Source organism: Schistocerca americana, chromosome 8, assembly GCF_021461395.2.
Source record: "Schistocerca americana isolate TAMUIC-IGC-003095 chromosome 8, iqSchAmer2.1, whole genome shotgun sequence".
In the NCBI taxonomy this organism is placed as follows: Eukaryota; Metazoa; Arthropoda; class Insecta; order Orthoptera; family Acrididae; genus Schistocerca; species Schistocerca americana.
This window is the reverse complement of record NC_060126.1, coordinates 100,820,976-100,842,707: the sequence shown is the minus strand read 5'-3', so window position 1 is coordinate 100,842,707 and position 21,732 is coordinate 100,820,976. Positions and strand designations below refer to the sequence as shown.

The window sequence follows — 21,732 nt, the reverse complement described above, 5'->3', positions numbered from 1 at the left end:
ACCCCGGGTGGGAATTATGCGTCACCCAGTCACCTTTTACATGTCAGACGTGTGGGCCAGCCTTCAGGAGTGCACAGGGAGGAAGAAGAAAAAAAAGAGAATCCTCAAACGCCGAAGTGGAGGAACGAGAGGAGAAGGGAAACAAAGAAACAAAAAGGGAGCCAAAAAGAAAGTTGAGACTGTTCGCAGGTCAGCAACAGAGTGCAGGACCTTTCCAATAATGCCCCAGACATGTTACCCAAGAGAAGGGAAAAAGAATAGCAAGAGGATAGACAGACAGCACGAAAGGGAAAAAGTGCTACAGTGCTACAAAGGCTGGGGCCCCGTGGTAGCCAAGCACGAATCCGCTAAAGTGTGGCAAGCCCCCTGCGCGCGCGAGCGTGTGTGTGTGTGTGTGTGTGTGTGTGTGTGTGTGTGTGTGTGTGTGTACGCGCGTGTGAGTGTACACACATCACAACTGCAGAACGATTCACAGATTTCAAAACCAACCAGTTAAGCTAGGTTTTGGACACCCTGATTGAAGGATTAGAAGAACGAATCTTCACAAAACTGGAGACACTGCAGAACTAGCCTAGCAAATGTGAGTTAGGCATTACACATATGCTAAAACTTGGCTTTTTCTCACATAGGATGCTGGAAGGGGAGGAACTGGTACAATGTCATACTTCCCTTTCCAGCTGATGACATGTCTATTTCCAAGTTACAACTCATTTAAACTATACTTCCTATTTCATCTACATTGGCTGAAATCGATATTACCAATATACTCCAACACGTTTCTAGTGTATCAGAGAGAAAAAGTTTTTACATGATGTACCTATCCATCAATCTGGCTAAGAGGGCTGAACATGCAACAGAAAAAATTACTTACAAAACTTGTCCAAGTCATTCATTCTACCGACTTAAAACTGCACTATATTCCCACAAATCTTTGGAAAAGTTTCGATGGCTCTGGTATACTTCATCAACGGAGACATTTTGTTTATGATTTAGGATTCATTGTTACAAGTTTTGTTGACACTATAGTTAACTACCTACCTTGGATTAGATAACTTTAGAACTATCAAAGTTTTTATTTTGATTCCTCATTGAGACATCTATTTTCAAAATGTTTCAGAGTTTCCATTTGTGTACAGATGCCCTTTTCACAGAGTTGTTTTGTTTCATTAGTCTTCAAGCAACGTGCCATAGGAAATGATTGTTTCACTGTACTCTGTAAAGTCAGAGAAATAATTTTCCTGCTATACATGGCAGAGTGTAAACAGTATTCCAGTTGGATTCTACATCCTCATTGTTCTATTAACTAATGGCAAGCTGAAATAATGACTGTCATCCCTTTTGAAGTCTCTCGCTCTAATTTTACCATTTTTAACATTATGTAAGTTAGACGAGGAAGTAATATGTTTCTCGACATTTTGCAAAAGAAAGTAAAGTGCTCCGAACTGTTCAATGCATCTTCATGTAACATGTTTGTAATGGAGCCTGCTCCATATTACGCATTACTGTGACACTAATGTTGTAATTGCTGTTGGTTTTCACAGTTTTTATACCACTGATGAATAACGCTTTGCTTTGAAAATTTATTCCTGCCTATGGTTCTGGTTAATAACAATAATCTGGCAGCACTTTATATAGGGGCTAACAGAGAAAGGAGTGATTTATAGAGTCATATTAAAGTAGCAACTTTTAGTGAATGCCAAAGATTTTCCTGTCTTTGATCTGTTTAGGCTTCTTCCATTAAACAACTTGGTAAGGACCTCAGAATGGCAAGAAATAATTAGACAAATGACCTCAACAGTGGATGAATTACAGTTAGAATTATTCTTTAGATTAGCTTTGTGCCCTTCCGATACCTATTTATACGGTTATAGGCTTTAAATTGTTTTGGCAGAATACTCCTAAATATGTGGTGTTTGGGACTGATTTCAGCACTTCCTAAGCAATGGTGTAAACAATCACTATTTCTCTCTCATCTGTTTACATGCACTACATAACATTTGATTTAGCTGCCATGTTCATATTTGGAATTATGAAGCATGTAACAAAGCCAGCCAGCCTCCATTGGAAGTCCCAAAAACTACACTTCAAATCTGAACAAGGTTCTGTGTAAGTTCTTTCCTCATTTGAGAGAACTGTCCAATCACATTGCAGCATTCTTTGTTTTACTCACTTCTCTACCGTCGGCAGGTGTGTGTATTCAAACACAATGGTCTACTTCCAGGCCATTCTCAAATATGCACAATGATGCAGACACTTGCACACTGGTAATTTTAATTATAAAATATCCTACAGCAATAAATTTAAGAGTTTTCGTGCAGATACTCTTCAATGGAGTTGGAGATGTCCAACAAAGTTCTTTAATTCAGTCAAACTCGACCACATCATCCACCTGTCACATTAGTTTGCTTTGGGAGGTTTTTGGATACCTTTGCACCCATGTTTCTGACTTTCTATACTAATGTTGTCCCTTTGAGTCTCTGTAGGGAATGCTTTTTGTGCTATAGCTACATTCATGTTTTTCAGTAATTCTGAATTGTGAAAGAGTTTTCAAAATATCAAGCTTTTATTTTAAGTGGTATCTGTAGGATTTCAAGAATTAACACCAGATAGACCTAATTCTTATAACCTGGCTCTGTAAGTGGAGCTTACCAAAAAATTATGCCACAATTCATTAGCAAATGGAACTATGTAGAACAAGCCAGGTTCTTCACTTTGAATTATCTATATCAGTCATACAAAGATGAACAATTCCACGATTAAAACAAAGTGAGTGACTATGTCACATCTGTCTGCGACATCCAGAGCTGGGCATTTCATTTAGGATGTATTTACATGCTGGCTGTCAACAGTGCAGAATCAGGTTTGCTTAGCAGAGTGGTAATAGTCCAATCACTTTTCTACGCACTTCAACATCTAGTTTAAGACAAAGTCACATACAATTAACACACCAAATACGGAAACACTACAAACAATTAAAACATATCCTAACTTATAATACAAGCAGCAAGTGTCACCTTCAACTGACTATGGGAACTGGCCCTTGTGGTAGCAGAGCAATATGACATTGGTGAACAGAATGGAAAGCATGAACAAGATTATTCTTTGATTTCTTGTTGTTATGGCAGCTGTCCTGTAAACAACTAGCTGTCAGTCACTTTGTTATTCTGATCGAGGAATAAAACACCTCATTAATTTTAAGTAGTGTGTTTTCCAAGTAAGGTTGTGGTCTGTAAAGAGGTACTACAGTTCAGGCATCCAGTTATAGTTTTATAAGGGAAATAATGTGGCCACAGAGAGGAAGTAATATTATTTACAAAACTGACCTCACTGATTATAACCCAGCAAACACTTCTAGAAGAACAAAGAATCTACAATATTGTAGTAACATAAAGAGTAAAATGTTTATCCTCATTCTGAACTAGAAGTGAAAAATTGAGAAACTTTACCAACATATTAAGATCTGCACGTTTCCTCAACGATGAGATAGACAAAGCAACCCTAGTTGAAGTTAGAAAACATCTTAGGTTGGGTGAAGAAACCTTAGCTGAGTCCACGTAAGATCCACGAGTTGCAGTGGACTGTGTGAGGCAGCCATGCAATGCATGACCAGTCATGCAATGCATTCTTGTTTCATGTCTCTACAGCAACACCCCAATATTGTCACAGCTCTATAGGTGGCATTATTTCCACCTACAGACATTTGCATTTCACAGTTGAAATCTGGCAACAATGTTGTTAGTTGGTACTCAAACACGATTATAGCCACAATAAACAGCAACTTAGAACAAAACAAAAGCAGATTACTACTAAATCACAATTTGAAGCTAATAACTGACTACCACAGTGACCATGTCTTGCCACTAGATCACTCCAGAGCACCGTCGTAATCTGTCCAAGTCACCACTGCATGTTGCGAAGTGCTTGCAGATTACAATAACTTTCCTTACAGCCTACATTCCACTCAATGAGGAAAGTAACTATATCATCAGTAGGTACTTGGATAATATGAAAGTTGTTGCACACTAATAGTTCATATTTTTTTAGAGTATGTGCCACATCTACACTACTGACCAACAAATACTGAGCACATAGCTGAAGAAAGAAGTCATGTACTAAGCACACCCACTATTCAAAAGCTTCTTTCAAAAATTTATTCCTTGAAGTCCTTGTTGACACTACCTTCCTCATACTGCATGCACTTTTCTGAAAATGTCCAACTTTTTCAATAGATTTGTATTTACGTGTAAGCCAGTTACCAGAAGGCAGCCGTTTGTTATCTGTTAGCCTTTGCTGCTGTTTTGATTTCCCCAATATGTATATTAATGCAATACCACAAGCAAGACAAAATACTGTCAGAGGTAAAATTAGCAAATCCCACAATCAAGCAATCAAATTCCGAAATCTGCAAGTTACATAGATGTATTAAGTCACATTCAACCAACTCAACGATCTATTAAGCTCCCAACCATCATCACTATGCAGATTTTACGCCGCGACAATAACTTAATTCAATAGATCCATGACAATTGGTTACAAACTAACACGCAATTGGAATGGTTGTTCCATCAGAATAGTTCACAAATTTTCTCACTGGGATATTCTAAAACAACACGAATAAAAAAAGGTTAGTCAGAGGGTTGGACAGATTTGCAAAGAAACAAAGAGCAAACAAGAAATGCTGCTAAACTATGTGAGTGTACAAGATGAAAGCAAATCTATTACAGCGTGGATCTAAGATAAGTGCCACATTCAAGTTGAGTACGATGCCTGTTTGATTTTTAATTAAATTTGATCTGGTGAGGTTATAGCAAGCCCATTATCAAAGCACCACTTTCAATTGCTAATTGTTGTGCAGAGTAATCTGATAAATCGACACTGTAAGAAGATGAGAATGGAGGGAATACCAAATCACCAACTTTAGAGAGTCACACACACACACACACACACACACACACACACACACACACACACACTGTTTAACAATCTATGATATCAAAAACCATGTATCTGACAGACAAGACATCAACAAGTCCGAGGAGAGGATAAGCAAATATACATTTACATGGATTGACCCCATATCAATGAAAAAGAACTAATTCCCATACAATATTTATTCAAACAAACTACGAGCCTGTTGGCGCATAAACTCTTTTTTAAACTTTCCCCTGCGACTACATGTCAGTGTGGAAGAGAGATGTACACGCTGAAATAGTCTTCGCAGATCTGACAACATTTATGAGCAGGATTTTACAAAACTGCTGTGTTCAGCCGACCAGACCCAAGGCTTGGCCTAATGCTTCGTATTCTGTAGCCACTGCATACAAACACAGGAAGGCTGTAATAGACAGCATGACCCCAAGAGCTGAATATTCACAAACCATAATTAAAAGCTTCCAAATATTTGCGAATCCAGAACTCTACAAAGCGTGCCTCCTATTTACCTACGAACTTCACAACGGAACATTACAAAAGGAAAATGTATTATATATACGACATGGTATGCCATGTCATGTCAGACATAAATAACCTACTTACCAAAACGTTATTGCCAACGTGACTGGTAATTGCGTGCATGAAATGTGGATTCTGGTAAATGCCATCAGCTGTCACGCTTCTCTCCGGACGTGTACGTGGAGACCTAAAGGAAATACACTATCGTCAATAAATTACATAACAAAAAAAAGCACTTCCGTCCAATATATGCACTTTACACTCCGAAATGATCTTGCAACACTTCATTCATGTCGAGATCTAATGACCTCCAAATGCAAGAAAAACGTTGTATACTGATTTTCACTTTCCCAATTCCTATCATCGATTTCATTTCATGTACACTAAAGCACTCAGTTGTTCTTTATTCATCGTCGAAACGCGCTATCACTTTAATCAGAATGGAGCATGTAAACTAGAGCGTACCTTGAAGCATTCGGTCTGGTTTTCCGTTTGTTGTTCATTCTGCCTTCCTCGCTCCTGCCGGGGTAGGCGCCTTCACGTATTTTTGTAGGGACCGGAATTTTGGCAAATTTTATTAGCACCCACAAGAAGAAAGATAAGATATTTAAGATTATAAAAATCTTGGGAAGGTGGTTTAACGGCGATTAGATGCGCTAGATGCGAATCAAAGTTTTGTTCCCCCTTCCACAAAATTAATCACCATCCACAAACCTCGTCTCAATATGGCAGCTAAGATTGTGTACACCTTGTAGACATGTGACTACTATACAATACAGCAGCGAACAAACAGCTGTGTCGCTGAAGACGCGAATTGGCAAACGTGCAAGAAAGGCGATTCTTTAATATCGCTGATACAGTTGAGAGAATGACGAACAAACATATACTAAAGCTAGCTGACCAGGATTAATACAAAATAATTGGTAGACATAACAATCACATTAATTTCTTGGAGTTACACGTTTTCTTCCCGCGATGCAAAATATTTTCCACGTATATCTACGTACAGCTCAATCAATGTATTTTATCGATTGGTTTGAAATCGAAGAACCGGGTATTATATCGCATAGTCGAATACGAATTCAAAAAGACTAACAAAGCCGCCGAAAATAAAAGTTATAACTAATTCTCAAGAGTTGAGAAAACCACTGCATCTTTGGTGAAGCTCAAACGTTACGTCTATAATGATAATTGAGAAAATTGGTCATGATTTAGAAACTGATATAAATATTTGAATATGACAGAGTTAATTCCCACGAACAATACTTAGTTAACACATTGGCTTTAACACATTCCTACAACCTATTTTAGAATGGTGAAAAGTGCATAGCATCCATGGGGTTTCGGACAGCAAATTACAAGCTTGAAGCCCATGAAGTAGCTATCAATGATCAGAAAATAAATGAAATTTCACATGAGAGATTTCTAGGAATACAAATAAATAATAAATGAAGAGAGAGTGAACATCACCCGCTCAGGAAACACAGATCAGCATGTTTGTACCAAGAGCTATTTTGCCCTTTGTTGACAGGGAAAAAATAATTCTGTCATATTCCGCATATTTCCACTCCATGATCTGGTACAATGTTCTGGTGAAATGTTGCAAAAGTGGAAAAAGCTTTCAAAATACAAAAACGATCTGTGGGATTGATCTCAGATGTTTCAAATCGTATATCCTGTAGGCACCCATTCAAAACACCTGAGACATTGACACTCGCAAATCAGTGCAGCCAGTCATTGATAACATTTCTAATCAACAACAAAAATCTTTCCTGAACTAGCTGTAGTATTCACAATCATAACACAAGGCAGAAGCAAAGCCTTAACAAAGACGCAATTACTATCAATATTGTACAAAAAGGAGTAATACAGGATGGAGTAAGAATTTACAGTAAGCTCCTACCGAATAAAAAAAGAACATTGACAACCCTCATATACACTCCTGGAAATGGAAAAAAGAACACATTGACACCGGTGTGTCAGACCCACCATACTTGCTCCGGACACTGCGAGAGGGCTGTACAAGCAATGATCACACGCACGGCACAGCGGACACACCAGGAACCGCGGTGTTGGCCGTCGAATGGCGCTAGCTGCGCAGCATTTGTGCACCGCCGCCGTCAGTGTCAGCCAGTTTGCCGTGGCATACGGAGCTCCATCGCAGTCTTTAACACTGGTAGCATGCCGCGACAGCGTGGACGTGAACCGTATGTGCAGTTGACGGACTTTGAGCGAGGGCGTATAGTGGGCATGCGGGAGGCCGGGTGGACGTACCGCCGAATTGCTCAACACGTGGGGCGTGAGGTCTCCACAGTACATCGATGTTGTCGCCAGTGGTCGGCGGAAGGTGCACGTGCCCGTCGACCTGGGACCGGACCGCAGCGACGCACGGATGCACGCCAAGACCGTAGGATCCTACGCAGTGCCGTAGGGGACCGCACCGCCACTTCCCAGCAAATTAGGGACACTGTTGCTCCTGGGGTATCGGCGAGGACCATTCGCAACCGTCTCCATGAAGCTGGGCTACGGTCCCGCACACCGTTAGGCCGTCTTCCGCTCACGCCCCAACATCGTGCAGCCCGCCTCCAGTGGTGTCGCGACAGGCGTGAATGGAGGGACGAATGGAGACGTGTCGTCTTCAGCGATGAGAGTCGCTTCTGCCTTGGTGCCAATAACGGTCGTATGCGTGTTTGGAGCAGTGCAGCTGAGCGCCACAATCAGGACTACATACGACTGAGGCACACAGGGCCAACACCCGGCATCATGGTGTGGGGAGCGATCTCCTACACTGGCCGTACACCACTGGTGATCGTCGAGGGGACACTGAATAGTGCACGGTACATCCAAACCGTCATCGAACCCATCGTTCTACCATTCCTAGACCGGGAAGGGAACTTGCTGTTCCAACAGGACAATGCACGTCCGCATGTATCCCGTGCCACCCAACGTGCTCTAGAAGGTGTAAGTCAACTACCCTGGCCAGCAAGATCTCCGGATCTGTCCCCCATTGAGCATGTTTGGGACTGGACGAAGCGTCGTCTCACGCGGTCTGCACGTCCAGCACGAACGCTGGTCCAACTGAGGCGCCAGGTGGAAATGGCATGGCAAGCCGTTCCACAGGACTACATCCAGCATCTCTACGATCGTCTCCATGGGAGAATAGCAGCCTGCATTGCTGCGAAAGGTGGATATACACTGTACTAGTGCCGACATTGTGCATGCTCTGTTGCCTGTGTCTATGTGCCTGTGGTTCTGTCAGTGTGATCATGTGATGTATCTGACCCCAGGAATGTGTCAATAAAGTTTCCCCTTCCTGGGACAATGAATTCACGGTGTTCTTATTTCAATTTCCAGGAGTGTATTTAAAAATAAACTGAAACAATTCCTCATAGACCATATTGTACATAATTTAAATGAATTTCTAGAGTTACAAGATTTGTGTATTATACTATAAATTATGAAATCTGTATACTAATGTACATAATATTGTATTTTATGCATATTGTCTGTAGTGCAGTTGGTTTTTTTACCATGAATATTAAATCGTATATCTTGTATCTGTATTATTTCCTGTATTGTTTGTTTTTCTCTTTTTCTTGCCCATACAATAATATATTTATTGATTTTCTCTTGTACTGCAGAATAGTTTGTATAAAATGTAATTTTACAGGGCCAAATAATAATGGGATCAAATGAAACCATACAGTTAGAACTAACAAGAAGTAATGGATGCATACAAAAAAGGGAGCATGAGAATTGACAATTTGTTTGATCTATGGGAGAGCATCATGAAAATGTTGAAAACCCTGAACTGGCAGATGCTTGGAGATAGACGCCAAATACCTCATGAAAGCTTGTTTAGAAGGTTTTAACAATCATGATGAAGTGAGAACCTTGTGAATATGCTAAGCCCATATGTATTGCTCCTGTAGGACCACAAAGACCAGAGTAGAATAATTACGGCGTTCACAGAAGCATTTAAGAAGTCAGATTTCTCATCTTCTTTGTGCAAATGTAACAAGCAAAAACATGAATATGTGCTACTATAGGTAATGTCCTATGTCATGCAATTTGCAGTGTTTTCAGCATATGGATATAGACAGAAAGGTTATAGAGTGAGAACTTAATATAAAAACTCAACAGCCATACAACTATTAACTTAGGTCCCACGAAGTGCAGATGGAAGTAGTTACAAATATAAATATTACAGTCTCAAGAGTTGAAATATACAGGAGATTCACTTCAAATCACATACTGGAAAGTGTAAAATAGGCCTAAGGTGACCACAGCATGATCACTAATAAATTAGATTGATTGATTCATTTTTATTTGGCCCCATTTAGCTACATTATGTACAGAGTGTGTACTTGCGAGACAGGAAAGACAATTTAATCTAATGCCTTCAAATAGTTAGCCTACATATTACAGTATAAAACATCAAATTGAAAACAATGATAGGCTAATAATCTTGCATACATTTTTTCTTGATTAATATTTAGGTCTTAAAGTTACTCACATACCCTTTAACTCAGGCGACTACAGAAAAGATATAAAAAAACACATGGTGCTTGCAATAGAGTCAGGTGACTACAGTACACACACACACACACACACACACAGGTAAAAATAGCATTCCTTCTTACTTGCACGTACAGTGAGGTGACAAATGTCATGGTACTACATCATGTATATGAAGACAGCGATATGCACATATACAGATGGCAATGTGTACACAAGATATAAAACGCCAGCGTATTGGCGGAGATGTCATTTGCACTCAGGAGATCCATCTGAAAAGGTTACCGACGCGATTACGGCCAGATGACAGGAATTATCAGTCTTTGAACGCAGAATGGTAGTTGGAGATAGACGCATGGGACATTCCATTCTGGTGATCGTTAGAGAATTCAGTATTTGGCCATCCACTTTATCAAGAGTGTGCCGAGACCTCCAGATTTTAGGCCTACATCTCACCACGGACAATGCAGTGGCCGACAGCAGCAGCGTTTGCATGAAGTTGTCAGTGATAATAGAGAAGTAACACAGAGAAAATAATCGCAGAAATCAATGTGGGACGAACGATGAACATGCCCGTGAGGCGAAATTTGGCGTTAATGGGCTACAGCAGAAGGCAACAAACACGAGTGCTCTGGCAACAACATATCGCCTACAGTGCCTCTCCTGTACTTGTCACCAAGTCGGTTTTACCCTTGACAACTGGAAAAACGTGGTCTGATCAGATGAGTTCTAATTTCAGTTGGTGAGAGTTGATGGTAGGGTCTGACTGTAGTGTAGAACCCACGAAGACATGGACATAGGTTGTCAACAAGGCACTGTACAAGCTGGTGGTGGCGCTATAATGGTGAGGGCTGTGTTTACAAAGTATGGGTTGCGTGCTCTGGTCCTACTGAACCGATCATTGACTGGAAATGTTTATGTTCAGCTACATAGAGATCATTTGCAGCCTTTCTTGGGCTTCATGGTCCCAAACAAGGATGTATCATGTCATAAGGCCAAATTGAGTGGTTTGAAGAACATCATAGACAGTTCGAGCGAATTATTTGACCACCCAGATCATCCAACGTGAATCTCATCGAACATTTATGAGACATAATAGAGAGGTCAGTTCAAGCACAAAATCCTGCAATGGTGACACTTTGTGAATTGTGGTTTATTAGTCTCACAACATACATAATCAAGATTATTTGATTTAGGTACAAGAGACACGACAAAAGTTTCGTAAAATATACCACATAGAAACCTGATGTTTACATACAGCATCATAATAATAATGGAATTTTGTTTTATATACACGAAAGGTAGAGATAATAATAATAATAATAATAATAACAATAATAAAAATAATATCTAAAGATCTAACACTAAATTATCCTAGCTCAAATTATCATATCATCCTCCAAAAACACCATAAACTGATGTAGCCTTATTTTTAGGATCTCTGGATCAATATTAAATATATTTTTGGCAATTAATTTGTTATATATTGTCATCCCCATATACTGTGGAGGCCACTCATATAATTTCAATTTGTGTGTGGGAAGCATAAAATTATTTTTATTTTTTCTGTTGTATGTGTGGTTAAATTGATTTTCCTCAAATAATTTCATAAACGTATATGAAGGGTACAATTAGGATTTGCAGTTGTCGAAATAATAGGTGAAAAGATTATGTTTTCTGCGCAGTACACGTGTATCTGTGAATTTTTTCTGAAGTTTCAGAATACTTGAACGTCCCCATAAAATTATTCCATAGTTATTCTGAATGTGTCATTACACATTCAGAATAACTATGGTATGCTATTTTTCGTGTACTCATGTTGGTAGAATTTGCAAGTATCTGCAAATGCAAAACTGTTTAGTTTATTTTATAAGGAGTCAATATGTGTGTTCCAGTTCAAGTTGTCCACATTTAGTCCTAGGAGTTTGACAGTGTCAACTTCTTCCGTAAGTTGATTGTTGTGCTGTATTTTAAGCTCTGCAAATTTTGAGTGTTTGGTTTGGCCCCATATGGTTTTTTGCAATGTTCAGTTTCAACCCATTTCACTGGGGTATCCAGTGTGCTCACAGTGAAGCTTGGAATTCTTTCTGAATCACCAACTTCAATTAAAACAGAAATATTGTCTACAAACAGAACTGATGGGGAACTGATATTTGTGGATAAGTCATTTACATAGAATAGGAACAAGATTGGCCCCAAAATGGAGCCTTGAGGCACACCTTGTGATACAGTACTCCACTTGAAAAATAGTACACCACATTTGAAGTGATAGTTACCCTTTGTTTTCTGTTCTGCAGGTGTGAAGTAAGATATTTGATATTATTGTCCGAAATCCCATTTTATCTAATTTGTATATAAGCAAGACATGGTTTACACAGTCGAAAACTTTAGTAAGATCACAGAAAATGCCAGCAACTTCACTCCTCTGGTCCAATGCTTTGCATTTCTTTTCAATAAAGTTATTTACTGCATCCAGGGTGTTTTTTCCTGGTTGAAATCGAAATTGATTATTTATAATAATATCATTTTTTACAATAAAATTTTTTATCTGGTTTGCAGCTACTTTCTCAAACACTTTCGACAAGTTTGGAAGAATAGAAATAGGACATTAGTTTCCCATGTCTTCGCTCGACCCTTTCTTGAACAGAGGTCTGACTTCGGCATAATTCAACACATCAGGAAAGCATCCCTGTTCAATAGATTGATTAATTATTACAGTTAGCGGACGTGCTATTATGTGATACACTGCTTTAATCACTTTAGTCGGTACCCCATCCCACCCAGCTGAGTTTTTATTTTTTAATGATAATATAACATTTGCCACATGCCTTATTGAGACATTCTAAAATCTGTGAGATACTCAGCTCCTTGCTGGAGTCCAAAGGGGTTTACTTTAGTTTGACACTCTACTATATTAACACCTGACTTTGCTACATTTAAGAAGAATTCATTTAAACACTCCGATATTTGAGCTGGGTTTACAATAATTTACTTTAATCCTAGATATTTCATTTCTATTAATTCTAACACCTAACTCTGATTTGACAACAGACCTCACTGCCTTTGTTTTACTTTTGTGTTGTGAAATGTACTTATTGTTTGCCATTTGTTTGGCTGCTTTCACAACTTTTTTGAAGGTAGCTTTATAATGTCTAACATATCCAAGGAAATACATGTTTTTCTTATATGTCAGTTCTTTATGTAGTGGCCTCTTCCTAGCACTAGAATTTTTTATACCCAGAATTACCCATTTAACTTTACCAGTGATTTTGTTGCATGTAGTTCTAAGAGGAAAAGTTTCATTAAACACTCCAAGAAAACTGCTTAAAATTTGTCAAAGTTATTACTACTACTTGAAATACAGCTGTCATAAAGCTATTCAATCTCTGTTAACTTATTTCTTAATAGAGCTGAATTTTTTTCATTGAAGTTCCTTTTCATGTATGGCCATCTTCAAATACATAGTTGGTTATGATATTATCAATACAGGTGGCTGACTGTCACATTTACCCTAGTGACTTGATTAAAGTTTACTTTGAAGCCAAAACTTTTTACTATGTCACTTAATTTCGACACCTAATTGCTTTCACCTAGGATATTAATGTTGAAGTCAGCAGCTATTACAACCTCTTTTCCTTTTTCTTTCTTTAGATTTCTTTTCGCATGATGGGTGGCTGTAGAGGCGCAGTGTTTCCGCAGAGAACTTTCAACGACTTGTTGAATCTATACCATGTCGACTTGCTGCACCATTTGGGCACAAGGAGGTCCAACACAATATAAGTAGGTACGTCATGACTTTTGTCACTTCAGTGTACACTCTTCTGCACTACAAAATTCCTTTTCCATTAAATAATCCTTTAGAAGTTGCCAAAATTCTTTTCTTTGGTACTGTCCTGTAGAGTCGTGGGAAGATACTTTACGAAATGTACACCTGAGTGTTGATGACATGTTTCAGCAGCTCTTATTCTGTACTTCTTAATTGGCCTTTATTTTTCGTGTCATACGAATGAACATTTGCAGTTTTTCTAGTCAGATACACTGATCAGCCAGAACATTATGACCACCAACCTACTATCGATACAAGCCTGTCCAGACATTAGCAGCGTCGCCTGGCAAGTAATGACTGCGAGTCACACACACACAACGTGCATGTAGTACTGTCTGTGTGTAGAAAGGGAAAGGCAGGCTATCTATTAGAGTTTGACCGAGGACAGACTGTGAAGGCCCAGAGGCTCAACACAAGCACTTCAGAAACTGCACAACTTGTCAGATGTTTGAGGGGTGCTGTAGTGAGTGTCTTCAACATGTGTCGAAACCAAGCTGAAATCATCATGGGGTTGGGCAGCCACACATCATTACAGGTGTTGGACGTTGTAGGCTGGGCAGACTAGTAAAACAGGGTAGGTGGCGAACTGTGGTGGAACTAACATAAGACTTTAATGCTTGGTAGAGTACAGTTGTGTCTGAACATACAGTGCTCTGAACACTCCTAACGATGGCCTCTGCGTCTGACGACTTCGATAACTATGACTGAAATGGGCATGCGACCATTGGCACTGGATGTCGGCGCAGTGGCAGAACATTTCATGACTCATGACTCCTGATACCTTCTTCTGCTGATGGGAAGGCGCGAATCCGTCGTCTTCCAGGAGATGCGCTGGGGATTCATGAGACCAGTGAAGCTCATGCAAGCCACTATGATGACCAAGAAGTGTCATTCACCGGTTACAGATAATGTACATTCTTCATGACAATCATGTTTCTCGACGACAGTGGCGTTTTTGAACAAGGTAAGGTGCCATGTCCCAAGACAGGAGTGTGATGAAGTGATTCGAGGAACACAGTGGCGAGTTTAAGTTGATGTGCTGGGCATCCAGCTCAACAGATCTGAACCCAATCGAACACAACTGGGAAATGAATGAATGTGGCATCAGAGTCATCGCGCTCCTTCCTGGAATTTACAGGAATTAGATTACTTGTGTGTGCAGATGTTGTGTCAACACCCTCCAACAACCTACCAAGGCCTTGTTGCTTCCAGGCCATGACGGGTTGCCTCTGTTATCTATGCCAAAGGTCGACATATCGGCTATTAAGTAGGTGGTCATAATGTTCTGGTTGATCAGTGTATTGCCTCTGAGTTACAGATTTATTGTTCTGTACATATACATGGATGGAAATTTCAACAATTATAGATTGTAGGAGACAGATCTGCATGAGTCTGTTTGTTTTGATTCAGAATGATCTTAATTGTCTTCTTTTGAAACACAAAAATTGTTTTGTATTATTACTTCTCCAGTTCCCCCAAACAGTAATTCTATACTGTAAGTATAATTCAAAAGGAGCATTGTAGAATGTACATAATAGTTGTTTACTACCATGATATGCTAATTGTCACAAGATAAGTATTATAGTGCTTAATTTACAGCAAGCATAGTCTATACACTGTCTCCATTTGAGCTGATTGTCAAATGTAATTCCTAAGAATTTTATAGATGTAACATCTTCCAGTCTTGTTTGATAAATGAATCTATCTATGTGGTCTTCCATTTTTACATTTATGAACATCATGAATATTGTCTTTTTTATATTCATAATTAGGTTGTTCTGTATGAGTCACTGTAATGTGTTAGTTGTTGAAATAAACGTGCATATTTCCATTTCTGTACTCCATTTAATAATCTCATGTCATGAGTGTAAAGTATTTTTGATTCTTCTCACTGATTTCAATATTGTTCATAAAAAGGTCGAGCAAAATTGGGAAAAGTCCAGATCCTTGAGGTTAACTCTACTCACCATCCCTGATTTCAGATCTATACCCAGGCTCTGTAGTCACTTAATGCTTTTTGCTATATGAGTTTATCCAATGCACAGCATGTCCAAATGTGCTACAGTTTCCAAGCTTTGCAGTTAGTGTTTTTGGGTTATTCTAACAAAAGCTTTAGACAAATCCATGAATGTAGCAGATATCGCTTTTCTTTTGTCTAAAGGCATCTATATCACATTCTGCTAGGCCTGAAATAGGGGTTTCTGTAGATTTCGCTATTTCTGAATCATGTTGTGCCAAAATCAGAATGCTGTTTCCCTAGGAACGTATTCAACCTGCTACACATATGCATATCCTGTATTTTCGAGAAACCAGGGATTAAAGATACTAGTTGTAGTTATCTGGATCATCTTTGTCACCTTTCTTGTATAATTGTACTACGTTACTTAATTTGAATATTTCTGGAAATACACCTTTTCTGAATGAGCAGTTTGCTATATCCAAAAGTGGTTCATTTATTTATTCATTCACATGCTTGATTAGGTAGTGTAGAAGCATGAACTCGCAGTGTGGATTCTGTAACAGCTGAAGAAATCCGTATAGAAACAGTAAGAATATTAGCCAATGCAAAACCGCCGAAAAGTAATATAACTGTGGGTGAGAGAAGAGCTTTAAAACTCCTGAATGACGACGATAGTATTTTGGTTCTCCCAGCTGACAAAGGAAGCGCAACGGTGGTTATGGATGTGGCCGACTATCGGAGTAAAATTACTGATCTGCTGGATCCGCAAGCATATAGGAAGCTGAATAAGGACCCCACTAACAGCGTTCTCAGAACTGTGTCGCGGTTAATAAAAAAAGTCCTCCATTGAAGAGAATGTACAGAAAAGTCTCTGCAATTCGGTTGCTCTACCACCGAGGCTTTATGGATTGCCCAAAATTCATGAAGAAAATGTGCCGTTAAGACCGATACTAAGTGCCATTGGTTCGCCCACCCACTCGTTAGCCAAGTTTTTGACTACGCTGCTAAAACTACATATGGGCCGTTCGGACTCTTAGATAAAGAATTGGACACATTTCATCAGCAGATTGAATGGCATAGTGGTCCAGCCGGAGGACATATTGGTCAGCTTCGATGTGGTGTCGCTGTTTACCATGGTTCCACTTAATGATGTATTGAAACAGCTGGATCGAATTTTTCCTGCCGATATTTCAGAACTGTTTAAGTGTTGTTTGACGACCACATACTTCAAGTGGAATGAACAGTTTTATGAGCAAACGGTTGGCGTGGCTATGGGAAGCCCCCTAAGTCCCGTAATTGCAAACTTCTTTATGGAGAAATTCGAAGAACATGCCTTAGGTACTGCCAGCAAAAAACCAAATGTATGGTTCCGATACGTGGATGACACGTTTGTGCTGTGGAGACATGGTAGGGAGGAACTAAGCCGGTTCCACGACCATCTGAACAGTATAAACTCGAGAATTCAGTTTACAATGGAGGAGGAGGTAGACGGCAAGCTACATTTCCTCGATGTGCTTGTGTTTAGAAACGAAAATGGTAGTTTGGGCCACTCAGTATACCGCAAACCCACGCACACGGATCTTATTTGTACCGGGATTCGAACCACCACCCACAACAGAAGCGGGGTGTTATCAAGATGTTAGCGGACAGAGCTGGAAATATTTGTGAACCTGAGTTGCTCGACGCTGAGATGGAACACCTCCACAATGCACTAATGAAGAACGGATATTCGTCCGCCGAAATAAAACGTGAGTTGTTGCACCCACGCAGAAATCATACTGACGTACAGGCTACTGCAAAATCTAAGGTTTTCCTGCCGTTTGTTAAAAATGTAACGCAAAGAGTAGGGAGGATCTTGACGAAGCGGAATGTTACCGTAATTCACAAGCCCACAAGGAAGATACAGGAATACCTAAAGCCTGCCAAGGACGCTCGTAAACCACTGGAAAAAGCTGGAGTGTATAGGGTCCCATGCAGCTGTGGTGATGTTTATGTGGGTACCACTAAAAGAACTGTTTCTAAACGTTTGGATGAGCATAAGGGAAATTGCAGAAGAGGAGAAACGGAACGATCAGCTGTTGCGGAGCATGCTGTCCAGCCAGGGAACCACAATATTCGTTTCGAGGAGACGCAAGTACTAGCGGCCACAAGCGGATATTACGAAAGGCTCTACAGGGAGGCAATCGAAATCGCTAAACACCCTAATAATTTCAACCGTAAGGAGGAGGGTATGAACTTAAACGGCATGTGGATGCCGGTGTTAAAGAAGATGTGTACCACCCGCCCACTACTGGGTGATGGCAACGGCGATCGACGGCGACGGACAGCGGCCAATTGCACTGACGTTTTCAAAACACGTGACGTCACGCCGCGGCGTGGGAGCGCGCGGACACGGAATTTAGCGGCAGTCAGTAGTGAGCCAGTGGGTGTGTTGGACCTTCCATTGAGCTGCGGACCCCCTTGAAGATATCTCCCGCAGTCGGAGACGAAACGTTGGGAATCGACACAGAATTCGTCAACCGACCACGGCATAACAGCCCGGATAATTATAATGGACATGATGTTTCCGGCCGTGAAAGTCTACATTTTAGCTTCCAGTATTGCTGGCCCCATTTTCTCTGAAACAACTGCAGACATTACAGATTATATGTGCATCTTCAATAGCTATGGAACGCTCTTTGCAACAAAATAGAGCAACATTTCAAACATCTAACGATTCCATGGAACTTATAACCATTTTCTTTGTTGACCAAATACTCTCAAAGATATGTGGCGTCTTCAATCAGCTGACCTAATCCCCTGAATTTTTCCTTATGGGGGTATCTTATAAGAAGGGTGTCCAAGAATAGGATACATACAACTGGAAAACTCCGTGAAGCCGCTACACATGAAATAAGCAACGCTAACAAGGATTCACTTGACAAAAAGTCGTGGGATATGGCGTCCCACTATTGATTCAATTTTTATGACTCAATAAAGCTGCTCAGTGCACTTAGAGAAAGAAAGTCCAATGTGTGTGAAAATCAACTGATTGCTAAAACAGTGGAAAAAATTCGCAAACATCTAATACAATGAAAAATATTACAGAGAACTCTGTCAGTGGAATAGCAAGTGATGCATATAAATGGAAAACTGTTACCCATAACAGAAAATCAGAAGTGTAAGTCCTACAAAGAAAGCTGTCAAAAATAATTTTTTGTTCATAACTTGTAAATAATTTCTTGAGATAACTCGGGATAGACTGTTTTGCTGAGGAATGTTATCCCGAGGTAACTTGGACTCCTGATTTTCTCGCGTTCATGCGCCAGCATCGCGATTATACTCGTTATTGTTCCTTCCGCTGCCGCTAGATAGCGTGAGCGACCAGCTATAGTCGTTGTTCCTTCTGCTGCCGCTAGTTGGCGTTTTTCGTGTTTTACTACCTTGTATTGCTGCTGGGTGTTGCCCTTTAAGCCTTTAGGAGACTTGGGAGTTGAGGGGTATTTTCCAACCAGGTTATACTCGCGTCAGTAGCGTTGCTATTGTCGTTGCAACAATTCTGCAACTTTTATTAGCGTTTTGTCGCAATTTTCGTAGTATTACGCCTGTTTGGAGTCATGTAAAATGAATAGTGATCATTCCAGTGACGAAGAGCAGCGCGAAGGCAGCTATGTTTCGGAATCTAGCGATTTCTCTTTTGAAGTTTCGTCAAGTGAAGAAGAATATGAAGAGGACAGAGATATAGATTGGTCTCAGGTGAGAGTGTGGCATTCTGTCAATCCTATTTCTGACTGTGCTCCTCCAAGATTTCCGTTTTCTGCTGAAACTGGTTGTACAATTCCTTTTGCTCATGATGAACTTCAAATATTTGAACACTTTTTTGATAGGGGTTTGCTGGGAATAATACAGGTGGAAACTGCTAAATATATGAGCCAATGTGTTTCAACCACTGGCTGCAGCGTTCTGTCACCATCATGTGAAGAACTTCGAATTTTCTTTGCTCTAATTATTTTACAAAATGCTGTACAGAAACTTGAATTGCAGATGTACTGTTCACAGCAGGCAAGCATATCAACTCCATTTTTCAATTACATAATGTCCTACAGTAGGTTTTGCCAAATAAAAAAGTATATTTTTTTCTGACAATGTAATATATGATGCCGCTAAATCACCCAAATCCTAAGTTGAACCAAATTCTGCAAGTTTACCAGCACCTTGAAAATAAATTTAAAGGCTCTTGTGTTCCTGAGTGAGGCATTACGGTGGATGTAAGATTACCTTTGTACAATGGCAGATTCGGTTGGGTACAGTATATCCTGCTGAAAAGGGTGAGATTTGGAATAAAATTCTACATTGTGTGTGAATCGTCTAGCGGATATGTGTGGTCCCTGATTATTTACATCGGAAAAGGGACAAACCTGGATGCAGACTTCATGGACTTTCCAGTGTCGTCACAAATTGTCTTGGCACTTGCAAAAAATACTCCTGTAACAAGCTTACTGTCTAACGACAGATAACTTTTACACGTCTCCACCGTTAGCAGATTTCCTAATTTTGAAGTCCACTGAAAGTTATGGAATAGTAAAAATGACACAGAAAGAAACGCTACAATCTCTCCTAAATCTAAAATTACAGCTGAAAGACAAGGAAAAGTACTGGCTTTGCGTTGGAAGGACAAGAAGGACGTGGTACTTCTTTCAACTGTCCACACAGGACATGGTGGAGAGTCAGAAAAGTTCGAAGAAAATAATAAAGCCAAAGCTTGTGCTTGACTACAGCTGTACAATGGGAGGAGTGGATTGCGCCAGTCAAAGAATGGTATCATAGCCAATACCCAGAAAGCAAGGCATGAAATACTACAAGAAAATCTTTTTTCGTTTGCTGGAAATTTATGTGTGGAATTCGTTTGTTTTATATGAAAAATCTGGAGGGAAAAAAGACTCACTGGAATTTATGTTGACCTTCTCAGAAAAAAATAATTGAGAAGTACAAAAGAAGTGTCACTTCTCCTAAGCCAAGCCAACCAGGACGAATGCCTCACCCTCTTCAGTTGATGGAAAGACATTTCCCAGAAGTCATCGGGCCAACAGAGAAAAAGAGCAATCCAACACAAGTGTGGATAGTTTGTTCCAAGAAGCAGGATACACTTGGGAAGTGCATACGGAGAGAAACATGGCGCTATTGCCCCCAGTGTAAGGTCCCATTGTGTTTCACACCACGCATCAGAATCTACCACACATCAAAGGATTTTAATGTGGTTGTAGTGTGTGATTCTCATCTTCAATATCTTACCTAACTTCTTATTTGTATTTTTTTTAATCTGTGTGATAAATAACATATTTTAACGAAAATTTGTGGAGATTTTTGAGAGCCCCAATAATCTTGGGTTAATGCTGTTTAGTTACTCCAAACTGCAGTATCTCCTTTGATTTTCAAGATAAACGTAAAAATGAATTGTTGATGCAAAGTATTTTCGAGAGAGTGTAAAAATATCTAGAAAAAATGGATAAGATTTTGAAAGTTTTGTGTCATCAATAGGTATGTTAAGAGTTTAAAAATGTTAGTTTGCCAAATGGTAAGACTGATGTTGAATCTGAAATTCTATCCCATTAGCTACACAAGCATTTTAAAATTTATTGGGCATGACAAGAAATGTGGCTGAAGGTGAAACCACTGATAGTTATAAAAAGAGTTTTCTCCATGTGGGCACAAACTCTAATTGCAACAACAGTGAAATAGAAATTGTGAGTGAGATACAAAATCTGATTGCATCAGCGAAATCTGTGTAAACAATATCCATGTTGCAATAAGTAGTATTATTCACAGAAGGTCAGTAAGTGATACTTACATCAATAGAATAAATAGGGTCATAAGGGAACCGTGTGGCAAGCTTGGGGCAATATTGTTTGACTCAAGTAAGTTTTGAACGATAAATATCTGAGAAAAGATGGCCAACGCCTCAATAGGCTCTATGAACCTGAATTAAATGTTTATAGAC

At 39.7% G+C, this 21,732-nt stretch overlaps 1 protein-coding gene across 1 annotated transcript in view; it reads right to left on the bottom strand.

The window, feature by feature from the left end:
• LOC124545283 (ataxin-2) overlaps positions 1 to 6,309 on the bottom strand; it is a 136,276-nt gene extending 129,967 nt beyond the window's left edge. The window contains exons 1-2 of the mRNA XM_047124166.1: positions 5,917 to 6,309; positions 5,536 to 5,638 (exon numbers count right to left, since the gene is read on the bottom strand). Coding sequence (XP_046980122.1) covers positions 5,536 to 5,638; positions 5,917 to 5,954 — 141 coding nt within the window. The 5' untranslated portion in view covers positions 5,955 to 6,309. The remainder of the gene's footprint in view (positions 1 to 5,535; positions 5,639 to 5,916) is intronic.
• Positions 6,310 to 21,732: the final 15,423 nt, after the last annotated feature.